The 26,599-nt window shown below is 35.2% G+C and overlaps 1 protein-coding gene across 7 annotated transcripts in view; it reads right to left on the bottom strand.

Moving 5' to 3' along the window:
- Positions 1-26,599, bottom strand: part of ACBD6 (acyl-CoA binding domain containing 6) — a 223,140-nt gene that overhangs the window by 97,986 nt on the left and 98,555 nt on the right. For all 7 annotated transcript variants that reach the window (XR_006705739.1, XM_045452563.1, XM_045452565.1 and 4 more), the window contains one exon: positions 17,357-17,446. Coding sequence is in view for 6 of the 7 variants with exons in the window: in XM_045452563.1 (XP_045308519.1) it covers positions 17,357-17,446 (90 nt within the window). In the remaining variant the exon portion in view is untranslated. The remainder of the gene's footprint in view (positions 1-17,356; positions 17,447-26,599) is intronic.

A 26,599-nucleotide genomic window follows, 5' to 3' on the forward strand; every position in this document is an offset into this window, starting at 1 on the left:
ATCCAAAAAAAAAAGGAGGAGGAAAGAACAAAGAACAAAAATCAATGACACAGACACAAAATGTAGGATGGGGACAATTAACAAAGCTAAAAGCTTGTTCTTTGAAAAGATTACTAAAGTTGACAAATGCTTAAAAAAATAATCAGTAAAAAATATATTAGAAATATCAGACAAAAAATACATCACTACACACACGGGAGACACTAAAGTGCAAGATGGTATTATGAAGAACTTTAGGTCAATTTTTTATAACTTAAGATGAAATGGGCAAATTCTTTGAAAAACCCAACTTATTAAAACTGATCAAAGAAAAAATAGAAAATATGAATAATCTTCTATCATTTAAAGAAACTGAACTTATAATTTAAAGGCTTCCAGGTTTAGAAGGCCTCATTGGTGAATTCACCTAAACATTAATTCATCTATAGTGCTTATTATTATATGTGTCTGTACATTTTTTTTAATGGTTGATCTAGGTATCACTCTGTGTGTGTGTGTGTGTGTGTGTGTGTGTGTGTGTGTGTGTTTACTGTTTACTGGTATTGATAATTTACCACTCTGATGAAACTGTAGAACTCTTACCTCCATTTAGCTCCCTCTACTTCCTCCCTCTATAAAATGATATTTATCCTGCTTAGTGTTTGCTGAGCTCCTGGATCTGTGACAAAGGTGTCTATCATTAATTTTGGAAAACTATCAGCTATTCAAACATTTCTTCTGCTCCATTCTTTCTTCCCCTTCTGATATTTTAACTACATGTATGTTACACTTTTTTTTTTTTTTTTTAATTTTTTTTTTCAACGTTTATTCATTTTTGGAACAGAGAGAGACAGAGCATGAACGGGGGAGGGGCAGAGAGAGAGGGAGACACAGAATCGGAAACAGGCTCCAGGCTCTGAGCCATCAGCCCAGAGCCCGACGCGGGGCTCGAACTCACGGATGGTGAGATCGTGACCTGGCTGAAGTTGGACGCTTAACCGACTGCGCCACCAAGGCGCCCCTATGTTACACTTTTTGAAATTGTCCAAGAGTTCTCAAAAATTCTGTTCTTTTTATCTTTCTCTGTTTTTTTTTTTGTCTTTGCATTTCAGTTTTAGAGTTCATACTGACATATCTTTCAAGTTCACTGACTCTTCTCTCACTTGTGTACTCTACTGAAGAAACTACCAAATGTATTCTTCATTTCTGTTACAGTGTTTTTGATTTCGAGCATTTCCTTTTCATTCTTTCTTAACGTTTCCATCTTTCTGCTTACATGATCCATCATTCTTATATATATATCTACTGTTTCCATTAGATTACTTAACATATTACTTAATCATACAAATTCCCTATCTGATAATCCCAAAATCTGTGTCATGAGTCTGGTTCTGATACTTGCTTTGTCAGACTACGATTTTTCTAACTGTTCACCATGCCCTGTAAGTTTTTATTGAGAGCTAGATGTGAGGTATCCAATAATAGAAACTATGGTAAACAGAAATTTAGTGTGATGTTTTATATTAATCTGGCTAATAGTTGGGCTGTGTTCAATGTTTACCGTAGCTATAGAAACCTGAGGCTTCAGTTTCCTGTTTTTGTCTCCCCTGTTGTCTTTGGGTTTCCCTAAGAGCTCCTACTTAAAAAGAGTCAATGTCTTGGAGCTCTTTCAGCTACAATCTGCTCTTACTGTAATGGCAGCCACATGGCTGTGGTGGTAAGGTATAGGGAGCAGAGAAGCATTCTGTAACCTTATGATTAAATCTCAGTCTTTCAGTGTGCCTGGATCTTTACAGGTGTTTCTTAGTATCCACCCCCCCCCCCCCCCACCTCCTCTTAGGAAAATTAAAGGGGGCTGGAGTAGGATAACTGCTCTGGTAGACTTTTCCCTTGGAAGGTGGGCCTTTGTTATGAAAAATGTTCTTAGTATGTTTCAACATTGTTATTTCCCCTCTGTCCTGACAGAAACAAGAGAGATTTTTCCTCAGATCTTCACTGTGAGAACTTGAGGGTAGAAGTAGGTTCCTATAAGTAAAACTCATGATATAGTGTGGGGCACACCTAAGACTAGGCCCCTGGAGTCCTCTCAAGCTACTCCACACTGAGCCTCCAGCTATTGATCAATTACCACTTGTGTTCCTACGAGTTTATGGCTCCAGTGGCTTTGGCTCCAGGTGATCTCAGCTGTGATTATCTGTGTTTGCCAGTTTCTTCAGGTGTCAGGGTGGCAGTTTACCCTGAGAACTTAATTATCTGATAGGCTCAAGAAAAGTCATTTGCTTTTAAGTTTGTTCAACTATTTTCTTCAAATTTTTTTAATGTTTATTTTTGAGAGAGAGAGAGAGAGAGAGAGAGAGAGAGAGTGTGAGTGTGAGTCGGGGAGGAACAGAGAGAGAGAGACACACACACAGAACCCAAACCAGGCTCTAGGCTCCGAGCTGTCAGCGCAGAGCCCAACGCAGGGCTAGAACTCATGAACAGTGAGATCATGACCTGAGTCTGACGCTTAACTGACTGAGCCACCCAGGTGACCCAGTATATATATGTTTTAAATCACCTTTGTTGATTTCTAATTTAATTGATCCACACTCAGAGAATATGCTGATATAAAATATTTTCGTTGATATCTGCTTTGTGGTACATTATGTCAACAGTTGTTTAAAATACTTCTAAAACATTGCATTCTCAAAAAAATTGAGAAAACAATCCCATTTAAATTGCATCAAAAAGAATAAAATAATTAGGAAGAGATTTAACCAAGAAGATGAAAAAGATCTGTATACTGAAAATTATAACACTGGTAAAAGAAACTGAACAAGACACATATAAATGGAAAGATATCCGTGCTTTCTTATTAAAATGTTCATACTTCCCAAAACAATCAACAGACACAATGCAACTCCTACCAGAATTCTAATAGAATACTTCACAGAAATAGAACAGCCAACCCTAAAATTTGTATAGATCCATGAAAAACCCCAAATAGCCAAAGCAATCTTAAGAAAGAAGAACAAAGCTGGAGAGGCATCACACACTCTGATTTCAAACTTTATTACAAAACAGAATAGTACTGGCATAAAAACAGACACATAGACCAACAGCACAAAACAGAGAAGCCAGAAAAAAGCCACATATATGGTCAATTGATCGGAGGCAAAGGGGGCAAGAATATACAATGGGAAAAGATAGTGTCTTCAACAAGTGGTATTAGGAAAACTAAACAGCCACATGCAAAAGAATAAAACTGGACCTCTATCTTACACCATACACAAAAATCAACTCAAAATGGATTAATGCCTGAAACCTTTACAAAACTGAAAGAAAACAAAGGGAGTAAGCTCCTGTGTTTTCACGTGACCTTGTCAATGTGTTCAACTATTTTTTTGTCGTGGTAAGGATCTATGTTCTTTAATTTTGGAGCCCCCACCCCCTTATAATGTATTGTCTTAAATATTTCCTGTGGATCAGTAGAATATTTATATAACATCAGATGATGTTAAAATTTTTGATTCAGTGGTCAAACATAATTTTTAAAAGTCCAGAGTAAAGGACAGTATATTATGTTTATCTCTATTTTCATCCATTCCATTGTTGTTTCTCTTTCTTCTTTATGTTCCAAGTTCCCTTCTATTATAATTTCCTTTCTATTTAAATAAGTTCCATTTAGGGGAACCTGGGTGGCTCAGTCAGTTGAGCGGCTGACTTTGGCTCAGGTCATGATCTCACAGTTTATGAGTTCGAGCCCCACATTGGGCTCTGTGCTGACAGCTCAGAGCCTGGAGCCTGCTTCGGATTCTGTGTCTCCCTTGCTCTTTGCCCCTCCCCTCTCACATTCTGTCTCTCTCTCTAAAGTAAATAAACATTAAACTGTTTTAAAAATAAAGAACTTCCATTTAGCCATTCTTTTAGAGTAGATCGGTGGGTGACAAATACTCTGTATTTTTCTTCATTTGAGAATGTCTTTATTTCACCTTATTCTTGAAAGATATTTTCACTGGCTATAGAATTACAAGTTGACAGCTTTTCTTTCAGCACCTGAAAAATGTGGTGCCACTTCCTTCTGACCTCCATGAAAAACCATTTCAATCATTGTTTCCCCATAAACATAATGCATTCTTTCCCACTAGCTGCTTTCAATGTTTTCTTCTCTTTAATTTTTGGAAGTTTGATTTGGATGTATTCTGGCAAAGAATTTTTCAGATTCATCTGTTTTGGGTTTGCTCAGCTTCTTGAATCTACAATGCCATTCGTCAAATTGGGAAGTTTTCAGCATGATTTCTTTCAATATTTTTCAGCTTCACACTGTTTTCTTCTCCTTTTGGAATTCAAATGACAAAAAAAGCTAAATCTTCTGTAATTGTCACACAGGTCCTGGAAGCCCTGCTGAGGATTTCTTTCCCATCTATCTTCTCTCAGTTTTTCAAATTAGATACTTTCTACCTATCTGACTTCAACTTCACTGATCCTTTTCTTTATCACCTCCATTATGGTGGTGAGACCAGTGAATTTTTATTTCAGTTATTATATCTTTGGTTCTATAATTTTTGTTTAGTTCTTTTCTATGTCTTCTGTTCCTTTGCTTAGGAATAAATTTAACAAAAGAAATATAAGACTTGTACACTGAAAACTACAAAATACCACTGAAAGAAATTAAACAAGCCCTAAATAAATGAAAAGACATTTTATGGATAACAAGACTTAATATTTTAAGATGTCACTACTCCCCAAACTGATCTATAGATTTAATGCAATCCCTATAAAAATCTTAGCTGCATTTTGTTTTGCAGAAATTAATAAGGTGATTCTAAAATTTATATGGAAATTCAAGGGACCCAGAATAGCAAAACAATCTTGAAAAAAAGAACAAAGTTGGAGATCTCCCACTTCTGTTTCAAAATATACTACAAAGCCACAGTAAAGAAAACTAAGATAATCACAATTTGAATACGCAAAGGCAATCCACACCAAACACCAAGGTGACTCAGATATTAGAATTATCTGACAAAGATTTGAAAATAGTTGTCATAAAATATTTTAATGAGCAGTTATAAGCATTCTTGCAATAAATGACAAAAACAGAAAATCTCAGGGAAGGAATAAATTTAACAAAAGAAGTGAGAGATAGTGTGGTACTGCCATAAGGGTAGACATATCAATCGATGGAAAAGAAAGAAGAATCTAGAAATCAACCCTCAAATTTATGGTCGATTGATTTTTGATAAGGGTCCTATAACAATTCAATGAGGAGGAATAGTCTTTTCAATGGAAAGACTGAAACAACTAGATATCCACATGTAAAAGAATAAGGTTGGACCTCTACCTCACATCGTACACAATTCAAAATTAATCAAAAACCTAAATGTAAGAGATAACATTATAAAACTCTTAGAAGAAAAAGGCTCAATCACTATGGTCTCTGATTAAACAACAGTTTCTTAGAAATGACATCAAAAACACAAGCAAAATAAAAACTAGATATACTGGGCTTCATTAAAATTAAAACTTTTTGTGCTTCAAAGAATACTACTAGGTCAGTAAAAAGACAGCCCCCTCAATGGAGAACATATTTGCAAATCATATAAATGATAAGGGCTTATATTCAGAATACATAATAGGTCTTACAACTCAACAGTAAAGAGACAACCAAATTTTTAAAATGGGGAAAGACACTGTTAATATCAATCTGTTCTAGTTGGCTGAGGTATAGAGAGCCCCTACAGAATTAGGTGAATCCACAAAACTACCCTGGTCCCTTTTCTTTGGGGGTTCCTCTTAATTAATGATGGCTAGGGAGATTAAAAGAAAACTGCCAAACAAAATAAAAGGTCCGATTCAGGCAGTCACCTCATTTATCCCACTCCTAATATCATCACCTAAGCAAAGTCCCCAACTTCCTCCCTTGCACTCACACCCTTCAGACTTTGTTTTGACATATTTTCCCTTTGAGTTACCACTGTTGGTCCTTTCAAAGCTGCTTTCACCCAGATAAATACCTTGAGAGAGGAGAGGATGGCACAACACGAGACACAAATGATGATCCGCCTCAACAGGGCTGGCCTTGAGTCCATTCCCTTAACAGATTTTGCCTATAAAAAAACTTACTGAGCTTTCCATGGCTTTTTTCACCCAGTTAAAAAAAAAAAAGTGGGCACAGGATCTGAATAGACATTTCCCCCAAAGAACATACAGAAGTGGTCAATAAGCACAGGAAAAAATCCTCAACATCAGTAACAATCAGGACAATGAAAATCAAACCCACAATGAGATACACTAAAGTGGCTATCAAAATAAAAGACATAATAACAAGTGTTGACAAGGATGTAAAAAAACTGGAACTCTCGTACACTGCTAGTGGGAATGTAAAATGAGCAGTCGCTTTGAACAACCATAAGCAGTCCTCAAAAGGTTAAACACAGAGTTACCATATGCTCCAGCATTTCTTCTCCTAAGTATATATCCAAAAGAAGTGAAGATATATGTATATGCCCACGTGAAGTGTTTATAGCCACTTTTTTCATAATAGCCAATATTCAATAAAACTGAAGAAAAAAACCCTAAATGTCCATCAAGAGGAAAACAGATAAATTGTGGTATATGCATGCACACAATAAAACATTATACAGCTATAAAAATAAAGGAACAAATGATATATGTAACAACATGAATGACTCTTGCAAATGTTATATTGAGTATAATAAAACTGATCCAAAAGAAAATATATGTTGTAAATATTTGAATTTCCAGAAGAAGGAGAACTAATTGATGGCAACTGAAGTCAGAATAATAGTTCCCTCAGAGTGGGGGTGGGAGGATTGATACTGACAGAAGTTGCTTAAGGAAACAAACCTACTGGGGTTTTGGCAATGTTCTACTTTGATATAGGTGGTAGTTGCACAGGTGTGTGTGTGTGTGTGTGTGTGTGTGTGTGTGTGTGTGTGAGTGTGGGTACAGGTATGGTATTCAGTTGTGTCCTTAAGATTTTAATACTATATGTATCTCACTAAATGTATTTAGTATCTCCATTCTCTTAAATACTGCAGAAAAACTACTCTATGTACAATATTGTACCAAATACCTTCTTAAAAAACATTTTTTAAAGTACTCTCTACACCTAACATGGGGCTCAAACTCATGACTCTGAAATCAAGAGTCACATGCTCTACCACTGAGCCAGGCAGGCACCCCTGTACCAAATATCTTTAAAATATGTTACATACATGTAAGTAGAGAAAATAAAGATGAGAATAAAAATGTACTCAAATTTTACAGTGGAGAGGTTAAGAGCTTAAGCTTTGGAATCAGAATGACATGTTCAAATCTAAACTTTGTCACTTATTACTTCTAGGACTTCCCAACCTCCTGTTTCTTCACCAGTAAAATGTAGATAACAATATACCTACATTATAGGACTGATGTGATGACTAAAAGAGATAATACATATAAGATGTTTGATACATAGTATGCACTACAAAACTGTTTTATATCTTATCCCTCCCCCAACACACACATATAATAGGATTATAGTTTTATTTACTGCTTTATAATTTTCTCATGGCTATTTATTTATTTATTTATTTATTTTTGTCTTTTTTCAGATATTGGAGAAATGTGAATTCAACTCCAGAGAGTTTGGAATTTATCCTATGGGTAGTGCAATTATCAGAGTTCTGATCAAGCCAGTGACATAATAAACAACAGTCTGGAGAAGTCTCTGCTGGAAGCAATATGCTTGGTGGACTTGGGGAAGAGGGGTACACTTGCCCAGGTGTCGCAGGACAGCTTGAGGTACAGAGGCCACTGTCACTACTTTAAGCTCCATAACACCCTGGTGAAATCTAGACTTGCAATTATTCCTCTGCTTTTTTTAAAAAAAGTGCATTTTCTATTTATTTCATAAAACTATATACGGATATAGAATTCCTTTTTTTCAGATACATTCATTTATTCTTTTCTTCCACAAGTATTCTTTTTTAAAACTGAGGTATAATTGACATGTAACATTATATTAGTCTCAGATATACAACATAATGATTCAATATTTGTATATACTGTGAAATGATCACCACAATAAGTTTATTTAACATCTCATGTTTTTGAAATCTTTTACAACACACAGTCACCAAGGCATTCACAGAGAGGGCATGGTGCTCTATGCCATCATGTAAAGCATTAAGTTTAGGTCATTTATAAACCGCCAAGTCTTCAACATAGCACTCAAACAAACGCTTTCCTCCTGAACTGCATTAATACCCAGTACACAGTGTAAACACCTAACACCACAGATGCTCCCACTTCTCCCCCAACCTACTGAATTCCTTAATATTACTTTACAATAAATCTGAGAAAACCTGGTAATAAATCTTCAGCATTCAAATACTTCCAGTGTGCTTTGGGAATAGGTTTAATCTTTCTCCAGGGCTTGAAAGATCAAAATTATTCAAGAGGTCTGTGGGGTATATGCGTGTGTGTTTAACCCATATCCTAATCTCAAATGTGGTTAAGAACCTAACTTCCAGAGTTGAACTAAAAAATCAATACCAAGCAGTGGAAGAGACAAAACTGTGTCCATAATACTGCCAGGTAACAAATGAAATCTATAAAGGATCTTTCTTTGAAAATAAAATAAAATTAAAAGTTCCAATTCCATCAGTCACAGAATGTAGAAACTGCAGTGCAATAAAAGTATATATGAGATATACTGACGGGTAAAAATGACAGAAAAACACAGAGTAGACTTTGACATATGTCTAATTACTACTCCGTTTCAGGCTAATGGTAAAAATTAGTCTTCAGATAGTTGATAACATCAGCCTGTCTCTGCTGGGTTAGTACCAAGATCTGTGGCCAAGCAAATACTTCTAATAAAATTGATTTTCCTTTTTGGCAACCAATAGGCCAGTCAATAATAATGTTGTTTAAGAAAGATTGAATCATGAGGGAGATGAACCTTTCCTTCCATTTATTATGTTTGTATTGTCTATATTTGAAAAGAGTTTTCAATAACGAAACCAAAGAAGAAATCACAAAGGGAAAGCTATTCTGAGAGCTAATCTCCAAAAGCCCTGTGACTTGGAAGCATCTAAGTAATCCAAACTAACAAAGCCGAAAGCATTCCCTTAACTGAAGCTAGATTGTGGGAATCAGGATTGTCAATAACAGAGGAAAATCGAGGCTAGGGGCAATATAAAGTAGTCATGTGAATACAAAGATGTCAAGGAAAACATTGGTTGCACATAGTCCTAACTGACTCATCCAAAAAACCTATGTGGACTTTTACTTTGCATTAAAGCTGGTGTTCTGTAAAGAGTATTCCATAAAGCCACATAAAGCAGTTTTTGAATTGTCTTATATTAACCAAACATAATACAAGACAAACAGATGAAAACCTCAGGCTATTCCTAACTTGGGAACATTTCCCTTCCAAACACCCCCTAACAATACAAACCAAGTAAAAGACATGAGCATACCAATACTTTATTGCTTTTGTTTTTTAACTTACTTAATTTAATGGTAGTGGATAAGGGAAGCAAAAGATGAAAAGATGATTTATTTATTGAATATAATTTATTATCAAATGAAAAGATTTAAATGTTCATAAAGAAAAATAAGTAAAAATCATGGGAAAAATTCTCAGTAAGTAGTGAAGAAATTTATCCTACCAGATATTAAAACATATTTTGAAGCTATAACCATTAAAACATCATAACACAAGTATGTAAACAAAAAACAGAGCAATGGAATTGGAAACAGCCCAGGAATACACAGAGGAAGTGAGAATATGAAAAAAGAAAAAAGGTACTTCAAATCAGTAGAGGAAAGATTATTCAACAAACATTACTGAACAAGGTTAATCATCTACACAAAAATAAAGTTGATACCATCTGGACAAAAATAAAATGTGTATTACATACATGTGACAAATTAATTCTAGATGAATCAAGGAAACCATGAAATGATGAAGGTACGAGAAGGAAACATGGGGATATTTTTAATATTTATATCACAAAGTGCTCATTTTCCTTAACACATAAAAAGTTCCTATAAATTAAGAAGAAAACATCAATCCAGTGGGAAACTGAGCAAAAAATATGAACAGATGTTTCACAGAAAATGAAATACAAGTGGTTCTTGGTTAAAGGATATTAATTCATTAATTCATTAATTAATTCATTGGCCCATTTATATGGTACCAGCTAAATTATGATACATCTCTATAAAGGAATATTATGCACCCATTAAAAGGAATAAGGCATGGGATGCCTGGGTGGCTCAGTCAGTTAAGTGTATGACTCTTGATCTCATGTTTCGTGCATTGGAGCCCTGCATTGGGCACCATACTGGCAGCGTGGGAGCCTGCCTGGGATTCTTTCTCTCCCTCTCCCCCACTCATGCTCTCTCTCAACATAAATAAACTTTTATTTTATTTTATTTTATTTTATTTTATTTTACTTTATTTTGAGAGAGAGGGTGCAAGTGAGCAAGGGGCAGAGACAGGGAGAGAGAAGCAGGGCTCATCCAAAGCAGGGCTCACCCAAAGCAGGGCTCAAGCTCACCAGATGTGGGGCTCAAGCTCACCTGATGTGGGGCTTGAACTCATGAACTCTGAGACCGTAACCTGAGCCAAAGCCCAATGCTTATTAACCAACTGAGCCACCCAGGCACCCCAATAAATAAACATTTAAAGAAAAAAAAAGAATAAGGCAACATTATCTATATACTGATATAGAACAATCTCCAAGATAAAGAAAGCAAGTAATAGAATAGCGTGTGTAGCTTGTATCACATTGCTGTTGTACATGCTTTTATATATATATATATATATATATATATATAGCTGCTCGTCTGTGTTCTCTCACCTCAAAAATAAATAAAATTAAAAAAAATTAGTCTTTTGCATTTTTTGACATTTTTAAAAAAAGTGTATTACTTAAAAATAAAGTTTATTTATTTATTTTGAGAGCGAGAGAGGGAGAGAGAGAGAGAGAGAGAGAAAGAGCATGAGTGAGTGGGGAAGGGCAGAGAGAGAGGGAGAGAGAGAGAATCCCAAGCAGGATCTGCACTGGCAGCACGGAGCCCGACACGGGGCTCAATCCCATGAACCATGAGATCAAGACCTGAGCCCAAATCAAGAGTCAGATGCTCAACCAACAGAGCCACCCAGGTGCCCCAGGTTTTTTTTTTTTTAATACATACTACCAACTAAAAGAAAAAAAAATCAGTGAAATATATATATTTCAAGGCAAGATTACGGCATAAGCTATGATCTGACCTATAACTCAAAGCTAGGGAACTGGTCCAAGAACAATATAGACATATCTAATGGGGAAAGAGGTATTTCTTCTGCTAAAAAAACAAGGATACCCAAAAAGCTCTGGCAAGTGCTCAGGTCCTTCCTGGTACTCATGTTCTATTTTTCCAACATTTTCTTTATAAACCAATATTACTTTATTCAATAATTACTAAGCATCTACTGTATGTCAGATATTATTTGAGGCGCTAGTGATACAACCAAATTGTAGTACCTGTATATGATAGTGTTGAGAATACAGACATGTAATCAACCAATTATAATACAAAGTGATTGCACTGTCATAACTTTTTGATGCGCTTAAGATCAGGGAGTTATAAGGGCGCCTGGGTGGCTCAGTCGGTTGAGCATTCGACTTCAGCTCAGGTCATGATCTTGCAGTTGTCGAGTTCGAGCCCCGCATCAGGCTCTGTGCTGCTGGAGCCTTCTTCGGATTCTGTGTTTCCCTGTCTCTCTGCCCCTCCCCTGCCTGCACACTCTCTCTCCCTCAAAATAAATAAACATTGGGGCGCCTGGGTGGCTCAGTCAGTTGAGTGTCCGATTTCAGCTCAGGTCATGATCTCACGGTCTGTGAGTTCGAGCCCTGTGTCAAGCTCTGTGCTGACAGCTCAGACTCTGGAGCCTGCTTTGGATTCTGTGTCTCCCTCTCTCTCTGCCCCTCCCCTGCTCATGCTCTGTCTCTGTCTCTCAAAAATAAATAAACATTAAAAAAAATTTAAAATAAATAAATAAATAAACATTAAAAAAAAAAAAAAAAAAAAAAGAATCTGACTTTGGCTCAGGTCATGATCTCGCTGTTTCTAAGTTGAAGCCCCCATTGGGCTCTGCGCTGACAGCTCAGAGCCTGGAGCCTGCTTCAGATTCTGTGTTTCCCTCTATCTCTCTGCCCATCCCCGGCTTGTGCTGTCTCTGTCTCTGTCTCAAAAATAAATAAACATTAAAAAAAAATTTTTTTTTTAAAAAAGGAGCTATAAACTATTGGGAATCTCTAACTGGTTAGAGTGAAGGAAGGCTTCCTGGAGGAAGTAATGTGTAAGCTGAGGCCTAGGAAGGAGAATGAAGAAGAAAGAAAACAGCATATAAAAAGACCAGGAGATGAGCAGTATATCAAGTTCTTCAAAGAAGTGGAGCTTGGCATACCAGGGAGGGTTATAAGCAAGCAGCACGCTGAGAAACAGTGGAGATGTAAGATCATGAAGGGCTTTACAGAGTATATTAAATTTAGATTTTATCTTAAAAACAAAAGTAAACAAGAAAATATCTGCAAATTAGCATTTTAGAAAGACTATCCAGACGAAAAGTTGAAAATATACTGAAGGATATCAAGATTAGAAGGAGAAATAGAGTTCAGAGCTGCTGAAATAATTTAAGAAGCCTGAACTAGTATACAGGAAGTGTTGAAATAGAGCAGTGGGTAGGTTTGGAGATATACTTAAAAGGTAGAACCTAAAGGACTTGAATGGGTGTGAAAATTGAGAGAAGAATCAAGGATGATTCCTAGAAAACTGGTTGGATGATGGTGCCGATTATGGTGAGGGGTAGCGGCAGTTGTTGAGAGACAGTAGGGTTCGGTGTAAGATGATGTGACTTGGAAGTGTCTGAAGGATAGCTAAGAAGAGTTCTATGTTTTTGGATCTACTAAGATCTGAGTTGGTGATAAAGATTTCTTCTATTCTCTATGAAATGAGAGGTAATCTGAGAATGAAAAGGACCATAAGACTTTTCAGGCAAAATTAAAGATGCACACCATGATTTATGATAATATCAGGGTTGTATACTTTTTTTTTTCTTCCTAGCTTTGCCCAGAGACTAGGTGTATATGTGCAAAAGGCAGGTAACTGGATTAATCAGAATTAGGCTTTTTCCAGGTGGCTGTAACAGTGGAAATAGAGGGAATGGAGATGAGGCTGAGGATAATAGCATGAGAATGGAAGAAGATGAAATGGGAGAAGGTGGATTAGCAGAGAAACTAAAGATATCTTCTAGGTGAAGTAAGAGATTTAGATGAAATGGAGAGTGTGGTCAGAACTAAAAATTTCAGATTTAAGGGGCGCCTGGGTGGCGCAGTCGGTTAAGCGTCCGACTTCAGCCAGGTCACGATCTCGCGGTCCGTGAGTTCGAGCCCCGCGTCAGGCTCTGGGCTGATGGCTCAGAGCCTGGAGCCTGTTTCCGATTCTGTGTCTCCCTCTCTCTCTGCCCCTCCCCCGTTCATGCTCTGTCTCTCTCTGTCCCAAAAATAAATAAACGTTGAAAAAAAAAATTAAAAAAAAAAAAAAAATTTCAGATTTAATGAAAAGAGCCAGGATGAGTGCATGAGGCCTAGGGAGTTGGACCAAAATGGATATATATGGCAACAAATGTTACATAAAGAAAAGCATTTTATATCTAACACACTAAATTAAAAAGCAAACACCTAGAACAAAACAAGGATACCCACTTCTATCGACACAGTACTAGAAGGCCTGGTCAGATCAACTAAGCAAGAAAAATAAAGGAATCCTGAGGTGCCTGGCTGACTCAGTCATTAGAGCGCAAGACTCCTGATTTTGGGGTCGTGAGTTTGAGTTCACGTTGGGTGTAGAGATTACTTAAAAAAAAAAAAAAAGAAAAAGAATGTCAACTGTAAAAGAAGAAGTAAAATGATCTCTATTCATAGACAACATGACCTTATAAGATCCCACAAAAATCTGTAAGAACTAATAAATGAATTCAGCATTGTTATAGGATACAAAACAAACATGCAAAAATCAATTGTGTTTCTGAACACTAACAATGAACAATCCAAAAAGGAAATTTAGAGAACAGTTTCATTTACAATAGCATCAAAAAAGAAAAAGAAATTTAGGAATAAACTTTACCAAGGAGGTGAAAGAAATATACACTGAAAGCCACAAAATGCTGCCTAAAGAAATTCGAGACACCAATAGATGGAAAAACATCTCACAGATTGGTAGACTTAACATCAAGATGTCAATACTCCCCAAAGTGATCTACAGATTCAACGTAATCCTTATGACAATCCCAATGACATTTTCTTGCAGAAAAAAAAAAAAAATCATCCTATCAAGCAACCCAGAATAGCCAAACAGTCTTGAAAAGGAAAAACAAGGGGTACCTGGGTGGCTCAGTCAGTTAAGCAGCCAACTCTTGATTTTGGCTCAGGTCATGGTCTCATGGTTCAGTTCATGGTTATTAGGCTACGCACTGTTAGCACAGAGCCTGCTTGGGATTCTATCTCTCTTCCCGCCCCTCCCTTGCTCATACATGGGCACGTGTACCCTCTCTCAAAATAAATACACTTAAAAAAAAAAAAAAAGAAAATACACTTAAAAAAAAAGTTGGAGGTCTCACACTTCCTGATTTCAAATTTTACTACAAAGCTACAGTAAATCAAACAAGTGTGGTAATGGCATAAAGACAGAAATATAGACCAACAGAATAGAATAGAAAGCCCAAAACCTTACAGATATGATCAAATTACTTTTGACAAGGGTTCCAAGACTATTCAATGGGGAAAAGACATTTCAACAAATGGTGCTGAGAAAACGGACTATCCACATGCAAAAAAATGAAACTGGACCCCTATTTTATACCACATACAAAAACTAACTCAAAATGGGTCAAAGACCTAAACATATGGGCTGAAATTATAAAACTCTTAAAGAAAACATAGGCAAAGAGCTTCAAAACATTGAATTTGGCAATGATTTCTTGGATATGATACCAAAAGCATAGGCAATAAAAGAGAAAGGTGGCCTTCATCAAATTTAAAACTGTTGTCCATCAAAGGACCCTACCAATAGAGTGGAAGACAATTCACAGAATGGGAGAAAGTATTTGCAAATCATTTATCTGACAAGGGACTGACATCCAGAATATATAAAGAATTCTTACAGCTTAACAATAAAAACACAAACAACTCAATTTAAAAATGGGCAAAGGACATAAACAAAGTGATATACAAATGGTCAATAATCACATGAAAAGATGTTCAACATCATCAGTCATTAGGGAAGTGCATATCAAAACCACAATGAGATACCACTTCTCACTCATTACGATGCCTATCTCACTCATTACGATGTGTAAAATGGTATGGTGATTCCTCAAAATATTCAATAAGGAAGTACCTCATGACCCGGCAATTATTCCAATTCTGGGTATATACTCAAGACACACAAAGGTAAGGACTCGAATTTGCTACCTATGTTCATAGCATATTAATCACAATAGTCAAAAGAATAAGAAACTCAATGTTATAGATGAATATTTGGATAAGCAAAATGTGGTATATATGTATAATGACATATTATTTAGTTTAAAAAGAAAGGAAGTTTTGACACATGCTACCAACATGGATGATCCTTGAAAATATTAAGTGAAATAAGTCAGTCACAAAAGGACAAATATTATATAATTCCACTTATATAAGGTACTTAAAATAGTCAAATTCGGGGCGCCTGGGTGGCGCAGTCGGTTAAGCGTCCGACTTCAGCCAGGTCACGATCTCACGGTCCATGAGTTCGAGCCCCGCGTCAGGCTCTGGGCTGATGGCTCAGAGCCTGGAGCCTGTTTCCGATTCTGTGTCTCCCTCTCTCTGTGCCCCTCCCCCGTTCATGCTCTGTCTCTCTCTGTCCCAAAAAAAATAAATAAACGTTGAAAAAAAAATTTTAAAAAAAATAGTCAAATTCATGAAGGTAGAAAGTAGAATGGTAGTTGCTAGGAGCTGGGGATATGGGGAGTTAGCTATGAATTCAGAGTTTCAGTTGGGGAAGAAGAAAAGTTCTAGAGATGGATGGTAGTGATGGTTGGACAATGTGGATGTACTTAATGCCACAGAACTGCACACTTAAAAATGGTTAAAATGGTAAATTTTATGTTATGCACATTTAAAACAATAAAAACAAATAAGAAAGAAAACAGGAGGACAAATCTTAATGACCTTATACTTGGCAATGGTTTCCTAAGTATGACACCAAAAGCACAACCAACAAAAAGAAAGAATAGAAAAAAAAGAAAAAGAAAAAAAAAACTGAAAACAAGATTCAAAACCTGTGCACCAAGTGACACTATCAAAAAGTGAACAGATAACCCACAGAAAGGGAGAAGGTATCTGCAAATCATGTATCTGACAGTGGTCTACTATCCAGAATATATAAAACACTCCTACATCTTAACAAAAAGACAAGCAACTCAATTTTAAAAATGGTGAAAGGTTTGAACAGACATTCCTCCAAAGGAAATACAGAAATTGCTAACAAGTACATGAAAAGATATCAACATCATTAGTTGTTAAGGAAATGCAAATCAAAATCAAGCACAATGAGATATCACTTCACTCCACTAAGATGACTGTTAAAAAAAGAACATAACAAGTACTGGCAAAGCAGTGGAAAAATTAGAACCCCAATGCATTGCTGGTGGGAATGTAAAATGGTGCAATTTCTGTAGAGAACAGTTTGTAGAGGTTCCTCAAAAACATCAAATTACCATACAACTCTGAAATTCTACTCTTAGGTACAGAATCAAAAGAACTGAAAACAAGCGATCAAACAAAAACACACGCATTAATTGTTCGTATCAATTGTTCATGCCAAAAAAAATGGAAATGATCCAACTTTTCATCAACTGATAATGAGATAAACAAAATGTGGTATTATCCATATGATGGTATAACATTTAGCCATAAAAAATTAAGTACTGTCACATGCTACATGGATAAACTTCGAAAACATTATGCTAAGTGAAAGAAGCCAGACACAAAGGCTACATATTTTATGATTCCATTTACATGAAATATCCAGAATAGGCAAATCCATTGAAACAGTAAGATCAGCTATTGGCAAGATCTGTGAAGAGGGGGAAATAGGGAGTGATTGTTTAATAAGTACAAGGTTTCCTTTTGGGGTGATGAAAATGTGAAACAAGAAAGTAGTGACGGTCACACAACACTGTTAAGTGTATGAATACTAATAAATTGTACACTTTAAAGTGGTTAATATGGTGAATTTTATGTTGTGCAGGTTTTACCTCAATTTTTTTAAAAAACTCCCTCATCATCACTCTTACCTGGCAGTTAATATCAGCTCTATATTGTAGCAAGACTGTGACTAGTTCTTTATGTCCTCGATCACACGCCCAATGGAGTAGAGTTCTACCCTAAAAACACAAAAATTGAGATAAATGAATTTCTTAATCCAGTTATGAGGCCATGTAAAATACTTTTTTTTTTTGGTTGAGAATTGTATTTTTATTTATTTTATCTTACTTGAGTAATGTTACACACAATGTTACATTAGTTTCAGGTGTACACCATAGTGATTCAACTTCTCTATATGTTATGCTATGCTCACCACAAGCATAGCTACCATCTGTCACCACGCAATGTTATTACAAGATCACTGACTATATTCCCTATGCTGTGCCTTTAATTCCTGTGATTTACTGATTCCATAACTAAAAGTCTGTATCTCCCACTCCCCTTCACCCATTTTTCCTATAACCCCACCCCCTTCCTTCTGAGAGCCATCAGTTTGTTCTCTATATTTATAGGTCTGAGTCTGCTTTTTGTTTATTCATTTGTTTTTAGATTCCACATGAGTGAAATCGTATGATATTTGTCTTTATTAGTCTGATCTATTTCACTTAGCATAATACCCTCTAGGTCCATCCATATTGTCTTGCCAAATGGCAAGATCTCATCCTTTTTTACAAGAGCTTAATTCCTGTGTGTGTGTGTGTGTGTGTGTGTGTGGGTGTGTGTGTGTGTACATATAAATATACCACACCTTCTTTATCCATTCATCTATCAATGGACACTTAGGATGCTTCCATATCTTCGCTATTGTACATAATTCTGCAATAAACATAGGGGTGCATATATCTTTTCAAAGTAGTGTTTTCATTTTCTTTGAGTAAATACCCAGTAGAGAAATGACTGGATAATACAGTATTTATATTTTTAAGTTTCTGAGCCTCCATACTGTTTTTCACAGTAGCTGCATCAATTTATATTCCACCAACAACGCAGGAGGGTTCCTTTTCCTCCACATCCTCAATAGCACTTATTTTTTCTTGTTTTTTATTTTAGCCACTCTGTCAGGTGTAAGGTGATATCTCATTGCAGTTTTAATTTGATTTTCCCTGATGATTACTAATGTTGACCATCTTTTCATGTGTCTATTGGCCATCTATATGTCTTTGGGAAAATGTTTATTCAGGTCCTCTGCTCACTTTTTAATTGGGTTGTTTATTTTTTTTAGTGTTCAGGCATATGAGTTCTTTATATATTTTGGATATTAACCCCTCATTGGATATATCACTTGGAAATATCTTTTCCCATTCAGTAGGTTGCCTTTTTGTTTTGCTTTGCTATGCATAGCTTTTTATTTTGCTATAGTCCCAATAGTTTATCTTTGCTTTTGTTTCCCTTGTCTTAGGAGACTTATCTAGAAAAATGTTGCTATGGTTGATGTCAGTGAAATTACTGCCTGTGTTCTCTTCTAGGATTTTTAAGATTTCAGGTCTTACATTTAGGTCTTTAATCAATTTTGAGCTTAATTTTGTGGATGGTGTAAGAAAATGGTATAGTTTCATTCTTTCATATGTAGCTGTCTACTCTTCTCAGCACCATTTACTGAAGAGACTATCTTTGCCCTATTGTATATTTTTGTCTTTATCATAGATTGACCATAAGAGCATGGGTTTATATTTGAGCTGTTTCATTGATCTATGTGTCTATTTTGTACCAATACCATACTGTTTTGAATACTACAGCTATGTAGTATATCTTGAAATCTAAAATTATGATACCTACAGCTTTTTCTTTCTCACAATTGCTTTGGTTATTTGGGCTCTTATGTGGTTCCATCCAAATTTTAGGATTATTTGTTCTCATTCTGTGAATAATACTGTTGGTATTTTGATAGGGATTGCACTGAATCTGTAGATTGCTTTGGGTTGTATGAACATCGTAACAATATTGATTCTTCCAATCCATAAGCAGAAGATAGCTTTCCATTTGTTTGTGTTGTCTTCAATTTCTTTCATTAATGTTTTATAGTTTTTAGAGTACAGGTCTTTTATCTCCTTAGTTAAGTTTATTCCTAGGTATTTTATTATTTTTGGTGTAATTGTAAATGAAATTATTTCTTAATTTCTCTGTTACTTTGTTATTAGTATACAGAAATGCTATTGATTTCTGGAGATTAATTTTATATCTTGTAACTTCACTGAATTCATTTATCAGTTCTAATGGTTTTTATGGTGGAACCTTTAGGGTTTTATATGCAGAGTATCATCTCATCTGCAAATAGTGACAGTTTAACTTCTTCCTTACCAATATGGATGCCTTTTATTTCTTTTTCTTGTCTGATTACCATGGCTAGGATTTCTAGTACTGTGTTGAATAAAGTGGTGAGAGTGGATATCCTTGTCTTGTTCCTGATCTTAGAGGAAAACTCTGTTTTTCACCACTGAGTATCATGTTAGCTGTCAGTTTTTCATACATGCTTTTTCTTATGTTGAGGTATTTTCTCCCTAAACCCACTTTGCTGAGTTTCTGTCATGAACAGACATTAAATTTTGTCAAATGCTTTTTCTGCATCTATTAAGATGGTATGATTTCATCCTTCATTTTGTTGATGTGGTGTATCATGTTGATTAATTTATGAATCCTGAACCATCCTTGCATCCCCAAAATAAATCCCACTTGATCGTGGTGAATGATCCTTTTAATGTATTATGAATGTGGTTGCTAATATTTTGCTGAGGATTTTTGCACCTGTGTTCATCATGAAGATTGAACCATAGTTTTCTTTTTTGGTGGCATCTTTGTCTAATTTTGGTGTCAGGATAGCACTGGCCTCGTAGAATGTATTTTAAAGTTTTCTTTCCCCTTCTATTTTTTGGAATGGTTTAAGGACAATAAGAATTAACTCTTTAAATGTTTGATAGAATTCGCCTATGGATCTATCTGGTCCTGCACTTTATTTTTTTCATAGTTTTTGATCACCAATTTACTAGAGTTTCAGATTTTCTATTTCTTCCTGATTTAATTTTGGAAGAGTGCATGTCTATAGGAATTTATCCAGTTCCTCTAGGTTGGCCAATTTGTTGGCATATAATTTTTCATAGCAGTCTCTTAAAATCATTTGTATTTTTGTAGTGTCAATTGTCACTTCTCTTTTATTTCTCTATTTATTTGGGTCTTTTTATTTATTAATTTTTCTTAAGGAGTCTGGATAAGTGTTTATCAATTTTATTTATCTTTTCAAAGAACCTCCTCCTGGTTTCATTGTGTTTTTCTTGTTTTCTTTTTTTTTAGTCTTTAGGTCATCAGGTCATTTCTTTCTGTTCTGCTCTTTATTTCTTCTATTCACTTTAGGCTTTGTTCTTCTTTTTCTAGTTCTTTTAGGTGTATGGTTAGATTGTTTATTTGAGCTTTTTCTTGTTTTTTGAGGCAGGCCTTTATTGCTATATATGTCCTTCTAAGAACTGCTTTTGCTGCATCCAAAAGATTCTGGACCTTTGTGTTTTCATTTTCATTTGTCTCCATGTATTTTTTTTTTCTTGACTTCGTTGACACTTTGGCTGTTTAGTATTATGTTGTTTAGACTCCACGTGTTTGTGTTTTTTCCAGTTTTTTTCTTGTAACTAATGTCTAGTTTCATACTATTGTTGATGAGAAAAATGCATGGTGTGACTGCAATGTTCTTAAGTTAATTGAGACTTGTTTTGTGGCTTAACATAGGATCTGTTCTGGAGAATATCCCATGTGCACTTGGAAAAATGTACATTCTGTTGTTTTGGGGTGGAATGTTCTGTATACATCTATTATAGCCATCTGGTATACTGTGTCATTCAAATATACTGCTTTCTTATTGATTTTCTGCCTAAAACTATCCATTGATGTAAGGGGGGTGTTAAATTTCCTACTATTACTGTATTACCATCAATTTCTCTCTTCATGTCCATTAGCATTTGCTTTATGTATTTAGGTGCTCCAATGTTAGGTGCATAGATATTTACAATTCTTATATCTTCTTATTGGATTGATCCCTTTATCATTATGTAATGATGCTCTTCTATGTTCCATTAGTCTTTGTTTTAAAATCTATTTTGTCTGATAGAAGTATTGCTATCCCAGCTTGCTTTTTGCTTCCATTTGAATGGTAAATGTTTTCCCATCTTTTCACTTTCAGTCTGTATGTATCTTTAGATCAGAGGTGAGTTTCTTATAGGCAGCATATAGATGGGTCTTTTTTTTATTTCTTTTAATGTTTGTTTATTTTTGAGAAAGAGAGAGACAGAGCACGAGCAGGGGAGGGGCAGAAAGAGAGACACACACACAGAATCCGAAGCAGGCTCTAGGTTCTGAGCTGTCAGCACAGAGCCTGACATGGGGCTTGAACTCACGAACCGTGAGATTATGACCTGAGCTGAAGTCAGACGCTTCAAGGACTGAGCCACCCAGGCGTACCAGATGGGCCTTGTTTTTTATCCATCTTGTCACCCTGTGTCTTTCAAATGGAGCATTTAGGCCATTAAAGTAATTATTGATAGGTATGTACTAAAAGATACAATGTCTTAAGAAAGACAAAGTAATATGTAAAACTGTAGGTTGATTATCCTAAGCATGCTTGATATAAAATGTTCTATGGAAAGAAGGTAGACTTTTCTAAATTAATTGGAACTCCTGAGTTGTACTCTGGAATCCATTATGCACTAGCCCAATGACTTACTTCAGCCTGATCCATTTCCTCACCTACGGAGTGAAGAAAAGGATACTACTAAAAGAGTAACACCAATAGTATTTGTTGAATGAATGAGCTATAAGATAATGCCTTATTAATTTTAAAGTAGTTTACACATGTAAAGAATAGTTTTCTTGAATTATTATGGTTACTTCTTCTGGTGAAAGAAACCTTGTGGATAAAATATGAATACTTAAATGTAGGTAGAAATCATAATCAGTATACCTAAATTTACCCAAATATATTCCTTAAAATGCAAGAAAATTTAATCAGTTTGAAACTAAACATTGCTCATTAATATCCCAAATTTCGCTCTGAAATATCTAAAAAAACACTAACACAGTCTGCTAGTGCCTATCTTCAAATGTTGCACTTGCAAAACAGAATAGATGATAAACTGTTAGGAGACCAAGTACTAAATATGAAACATTAGTTTTAATCATTGTCTACCTAAGACTCACAGTCACTATCAACAGGTTAATTCTATTCTCCACGGTCAGAAAATCTTGATTTAGTTAATTAAAGAAGCTCACTTGGTCTAAAGAATAAAAAAACTCCTAGAAGCTAAGGGCTTTTCTGAAGAAATGAGTGATGCATAGTTTAACACTATTCTTTGAGGGTGGTAGTGATGTCATTTTTAAAGAATGGAATGTTTTTCTACATTAAGTAGAAATCTCTATGTCATTTTAGAAAAGATTTAAGAAGATGTAAGTTGGGACAAAGATGGTTTTAAAAGTAAAAACCACCTTTCAAGAAAGCTTTTCTAAACCCACTTTTTACTCTTTGTCTTTCAGACTCTGTTCAAGCACCCAGTAGTTCAACTAATTAAACCAGGTCTATTCTTGAAACAAACAAAACAAAGCCAACTTCTTCCCTACAAATTATCCTTCCTTTTTTCTTTCATTTACTCAATTTGTTTATATTTACTTGTGAGTATGTTTTCCTATAGGCTTACACAAAATCCAAAGAGGCAGGAAAGAAGAAAATTTTTAAATGTGGGCAAATTATTCACAATTTGTTATAGTAAGCTATTTTGTTCAGAGCCCAGTAAGAATTTTGTTTAATGAAGACAGTTCTAAAAACTAAGTAAAAAATGTATCGTTGAGTAAAGAGTCTCATATGTTAAAACTTCTGTAGCTCTTAATGTGTAGTGACCTGCTGTTATTAAGGCACGAATTCCAAAACCCTTAATATGGACAATCAGATATCCTAATAAGACTCGGGAAAAATACCAATGTATAAAGTATTCTATAGTTCTATTTAACTGTTTCATAGCTTTTACATTAAAAGAATCAGATAGAATTTCAAAGTCTCCATCTTCAACCTAATTTTAAGTGTACATTTTACGGCTATGAAGTTAAACTATTAATAAGAATTACTGCATAGTCAAAACGATGTGTGATATACTTACACAGAACACCTACCAAAATACCTAACAGTGAAGTAAGAAAACATAGTATTAATAAATCTAGTACTCTTACCTCAAACTGTACAGATAATTTCTACTTCTTAACCAAGTTCCTGATTTCTCCTTAGGTTTAACCCAATAGGGTTATATCGACTAATGCTAAAATATAAATCTTTAGCTGTTGCAATGGGAAAGCAGACAAGCAACACATTTTACTGTTAATGGGAGATATATTTTAAATTTCCCATATGTGGTGCCAAAAATTTACTTTAAGAGAAACACCTATGACTGGACCTCAGTAGTGATTTTCACTTTAGATATATTTTCCAGAACGGTAGCACGAGTAAAGCAATGTTTTAAGAGGATGATGTGTTCTCAGACATTTACACTATGCTTTTTAATACGTTTTTTGACCTGTGATGTAATTAATTTTTGTAACACATTATTTTAATGGTACACTAATTAACCTTGAATTAGAATGAATTCCCTGACAATGACTTTCTGTAGAAGTCCTGAAAATATCTTACATTAAGACCACCTAATGATTAATATCTTTATGCAGTATTAAGAAGCTCAAAACAAGAGCAAGATTAAACATACTTGTAAATAAGCAAAGATAAATCAGGCTTTGGAATTTTTGCTTTCAAAATGTTCTATACTTAAAAGAACAAAGACCAGCACAACCAGGTGTCTGAATGCAATAACTCTTTACTTCAAATTATAAAGTTCCCTTAAACATGCTCTAATTTGAGATTATTAATTCAAGTAATAACATAAGCAGTAATTTGCAGAGATGCCAACCTCAAAACCATTCAGGACAAAATCACGAAGTAAACACCTGTGGTTTCTTTTCTTTCTCTTTGTTAACCACAAACACATCTGGACCAACACAATTCAATTATTAAATTATTTTAGATACAGGATTTACATCTCTCCTCCAAAAGAAAAACCATGAATTAGGAGCACATTAAAGCTGTAGTTGTTTACAGACTATCCAAATTCATAAAGTAGTTTATGCATTTTTTATATAATTGCTTTATCTTCTATAAATGATAAAATCTCCTACACATTTTCAAATTAAATATATTTTTACTGCTACCACAAAAGGTGACAATCTTTGTTTCTAGTTTTAACAACTCTCTTAAAAAATATCTTACAAGTATTTAGGAGATTAGAGGGAAAGCCATTATTAAAAGGAATCTGTGGCCATAAGAAGACTTACAAGCACTATTTGGAGAGCTCTGGATAAATTCTGGAATTCAAATACAGTTAACACACAGGGGGTAAAAAAGAAAAGAGTTCTCATCTGTTAACCACGGGTGCAGATACTGTCCTACCTCAGACAGATGAATGACTTAAGTGGTTGGAAAGTGCAGGGTGGCAGCTAACCTATTAAGTGGTATTACTTTCAGACCTTCTCGAAAATACAGAGCAGCTCTTAATATTTTAAATGCTTCTTTGATATCCTTAGTTACTTGCCCTTATAAACTGTAGAATTTTTTAAAACTAGATTTTCTCCTGATGTACAAATTAAACAAAAAGAGAATGCATTATAAAATGAGTCTTGATGTTCTTATAGTATTTTGTGAACAGACACAAAACATACACCATACAAAAACAAAAACCTGGCAAAATGGATATGTTTAAATTTCTAAGAGTTGTCACTTGCCATTCTGTGCAAATGAAATATGGTAAACAAATCGACTTGAATTTCTCTCTGCAAAAGAACTGTATTTAAATTGACAATTGTAGTAGAGGCTGACGTCAGCTACCAATAACCTTCCATGTCTCTATCTCCTCTATCCTATCCTTATCTTCCACCTTTTGCTGCTGCTGTAGCAGCTGGCTACAGTGACAATTCCTTACCTGCAAGCACCAGAAACCACACAATGTCACAATCCCTCTCAATAATGAATCGACAATGTTGTTTCGAAAACTTAAATACAGGGGCGCCTGGGCAGCTCAGTCGGTTAAGTGTCCGACTTCAGCTCAGGTCATGATCTCACGGTTTGTGAGTTCGGGCCCGGTGTCGGGCTCTGTGCTGACAGCTTGGAGCCTGTAGCCTGCTTCGAATTCTGTGTCTCCCTCTCTCTCTGCCCCTCCCCTGCTCATACTCTGTCTCTCAAAAATAAATAAATGTTAAAAAAAAAATTAAAAAACAAAAAACTTAAATACAGGATTAGGACTGGGAGGCAGTTTAAGGTCTCCAAATGTACCTACATGGAAGCCAGCGGCTCCCTGTAGGATAATTTATTTACCAGCATTAAGAACACCACACACCAATATGTGTGATACATATTTAAAATGAGCAACTACTTGATCTCTTTCACTGGCTAAGATCTAAGGTAAAGAGAAATGGTGTTGCTGAGTTATCAGGGAATTGAGAAGGATTTAAAAAAAAAAATCTTTTCACAAGGAGTTACTAAGCCATGCTGGTAGCAACTTAAGAGTGAAGAAATAAGTAAATGAGATATTACTTTATCCTGTATAAAATAAGTAATAATAGCAATAATAAGTTGCCATGAAAACCGCCCATGTGTCTATTATTTTGAGGGAATATTATTTGGCAATATAAAAAAAAAGAATTGATTTACACAACAAAATGGGTGAATCTCAAAAACATTACACTAAATGGAAGAAAACTTACACAAAAAGTATTATGATTCCATTTATATAAAGTTCTAGAACACATAAAATCAACCTATGGTAGAAAAAGTGTTAGAATGGTGGTTACCTTTCTGGAATTAGAAGAACAAACCGTTGGGAAGGGGCATGAGGGAAATTTCTGGGGGTGATAGTAATGTTCTATATCTTGACAGGAGCTTCAGTAACATAGGTATATGCATTTATCAAAATTAATCGAATGTGCAGTTAAGACTTGTGCATTTCACTGTTTGTAAATGCGATCTTAAAAATCAAACTAATACTGAATTGTAGTTAATGATATGATGCTGAAGCATTTAGATGGAAGCAAAATACTCTGAAATGCATCAAATGAGATAGATCGATTGATGGATAGAAAGGTGGATAGATACTTATAAAGCAAGCATAGTAAAATATTAGTGGTAGAATCTAGGTGGTAGGTATATAGATGTTCACTGTAAAACCCTTTCAACTTTGTTGTACATTTAAAACTTTTCATAATAAAGT

Source organism: Leopardus geoffroyi, chromosome C3 (genome assembly GCF_018350155.1).
Source record: "Leopardus geoffroyi isolate Oge1 chromosome C3, O.geoffroyi_Oge1_pat1.0, whole genome shotgun sequence".
Classification (NCBI taxonomy): domain Eukaryota; kingdom Metazoa; phylum Chordata; class Mammalia; order Carnivora; family Felidae; genus Leopardus; species Leopardus geoffroyi.